This window comes from Gadus macrocephalus, chromosome 19 (genome assembly GCF_031168955.1).
Source record: "Gadus macrocephalus chromosome 19, ASM3116895v1".
NCBI classification, from domain to species: Eukaryota; Metazoa; Chordata; class Actinopteri; order Gadiformes; family Gadidae; genus Gadus; species Gadus macrocephalus.
The window spans coordinates 9,457,199-9,459,698 of NC_082400.1; the positions used below are offsets into that span (position 1 = coordinate 9,457,199).

The 2,500-nt window shown below is 47.8% G+C and overlaps 1 protein-coding gene across 12 annotated transcripts in view; it reads right to left on the minus strand.

The window, feature by feature from the left end:
* dnm1a (dynamin 1a) overlaps positions 1-2,500 on the minus strand; it is a 54,904-nt gene that overhangs the window by 40,901 nt on the left and 11,503 nt on the right. For all 12 annotated transcript variants that reach the window (XR_009523076.1, XM_060038169.1, XM_060038167.1 and 9 more), the window contains exons 4-7: positions 2,184-2,387; positions 1,667-1,765; positions 674-834; positions 62-204 (exon numbers count right to left, since the gene is read on the minus strand). Coding sequence is in view for 11 of the 12 variants with exons in the window: in XM_060038169.1 (XP_059894152.1) it covers positions 62-204; positions 674-834; positions 1,667-1,765; positions 2,184-2,387 (607 nt within the window). In the remaining variant the exon portion in view is untranslated. The remainder of the gene's footprint in view (positions 1-61; positions 205-673; positions 835-1,666; positions 1,766-2,183; positions 2,388-2,500) is intronic.

Genomic DNA, 2,500 nt, shown 5'->3' on the forward strand with positions numbered 1-2,500 from the left:
TGAGTCATCGTACTGTAGCGGGACCTTGGTCAGTAGTGTGAGTTATGATGAGTCATCTTACTGTAGCAGGGCCTTGGTCTTGCGTGAGGGGTCGTCAGGCCTGAAGTTCTTGTACTCTTCTACCTCCTTTTCTATGGAGAGCAGCTGGCTCTGCAGCTTGGCCCTCAACCCGGGCAGCGTGTCGCGGATGTGATTGGTCAGTTGCTGCACACGTGGTCACATGGTCCACAGAGGCGGGAAACCAGAGGGAGATGAACATGGTTGATTAGTGGGGATGGTGTGGTCTGGAGAGTTTGGTTTCTACAGCAGTGTTGTTAGCCCACGTTGTTACTCTGCTTTCTGTTCCCATGGTTATAAACAAGCAGGGTGAAGCAGCTTTTCAGTTTTTAGCAACCATTACATATCTTCAACAATCATCTGATGTCTTCCTCAACACTGCATCCTATAAATCCAAGGCTCAAAATCCTTTAAAATGTATTTCATACAAATGTTTTGTAACAATAAAAACATTAAGATGGCGGATTTAATTTGGAGAAGTTAGGACTCTTGCTCCAGGGACCTGGAAGGACGGTACCAGCATCCCCTCCGGCTTCCAAACCAACCAAGACAATGGCCCACACGGTGAAACACGGTCACACACGGTGACACACGTCCACAGGCCTCACACACGGACCTGGTTGAGGGTCTTCTGGAGGTACGGGGTGCCCATGCGTTCGGCCAGATGCCGGTACCCGGGATGGGACATGAAGAACTTCCTTTCGGCCGCCATGGCCGCGTTGATGTCCTTCTTCCCATCGATGTCCTTCTGACTTCTGTTTACCACCCCGATGTACCCTGGACACAGAGAGGCCCCACTGGGGTCCAATCACCGTACCAAGACGGAAGCACCCATGTGCTTCATCACTCATCTACCCTGTGACTCCTAACTGGATTTTACAATGCATTTGGATCATGATTTGTTCTGTTTAAAACTTTATTATATAGTAGTATGTTTGTTCATATTATTTGTCCCATTATATAACTGTCTTTTGGGGATTCTTTCATTCAACGTGGGTGTGTGAAGTCCTTTGAGACTGTAACTGTGAATAACAGCTATAAAAAATCCATTGGACTGGTCTTGACAAATAGACATGGTTAACAAAATGGTTTCCTCTTGGTGATAACATTCCTCTAGATGTCTGGTTGGAAAATTCGTAAGATGTTTTCTGAAACCGGGCAAGGAAAGAATGAAAGAAAATTAAACACACACACACACACACACACACACACACACACACACACACACACACACACACACACACACACACACACACACACACACACACACACACACACACACACACACACACACACACACACATACATTAACCACATCCAGTTTTAACCAATGCTATTGGAAAAGTACAAAGTCAGCACATTTTCATAAAGGGCAAACCACATGATGTTGCAAAGACGCTATTTTTCCCAAACACTGTTTTACTTTAGACTTTACCCCCTGGTCTCTTGAGGAACACGTGCCAGTTCTCCCTCTTTCTCCCTCTCTCCTGCGGTTTTTGTCAACCTTTTGCTTTCCTTGAACTTTTCGTCCCGCTATTTGGTTACAGTTGTTACCACCAGAGGGCAACAGTGGGTCACTCCTCGGGACCAGATAGTGTGTGTGGCTCACCCCTCCTCAGCGGAAGCAGTTTGTTCTCCAGGATGTCTTTGGCATCCGTCCCTTCATCCATCAGGTCCAGCTTAGTGATGACACCAATGGTTCTCTGACCTGCACACAGACACAGACATTTTAACAATTTACACATTCATTTATTCATTCATATTATATTAATCATTAGATGCAGTTCTATGGCGCTAATCCTGTATGTTTGTGTGTATGTGTCTGACACAGAGTGTGTGTGTGTGTGAGTGTGTGTTTGTGTGTGTATGCTTGTGTGTGAGTGTATCCTCGTGTGTGTGTGTGTGTGTGTGTGTGTGTGTGTGTGTGTGTGTGTGTGTGTGTGTGTGTGTGTGTGTGTGTGTGTGTGTGTGTGTTGTGTGTATGACTGTCTGTGTGTGTGGTTAACAACCGTGTGAACCTGGTGACCTCTTCTGTCTGTGTCACTGTGTGTTTCTGTGTGTCAATGCATGTGCATGCGTTAATGCATGCACGTGTTCACGCGTGAACACAACGTGAGCTAACCCACCTTGGGGGTCCACCTCTTTGGCGATCTTCAGCGCGTCAGAGTTGGCCAGGTCAGAGTTGGCCGGCGAGACGGCCAGCAGCAGGCAGTTGTCCTTGGTGACGAACTGCATCAACATCTCCTTGATCTGGGCCTCGATGTCCACGGGCTGGTCCCCCACCGGCACCTTGGTCATCCCCGGTAGGTCTACCAGGGTCAGGTTCAGCACTGGGAAGGGAGGGCCGGGGAAAGCATGGATGAGAGACAAGATGGGGCTTCACACTAAGGGGGCTAGGCGTCATGATGTGAGGATCACTTTGGCACTGTGTGTTGTTTTGGTT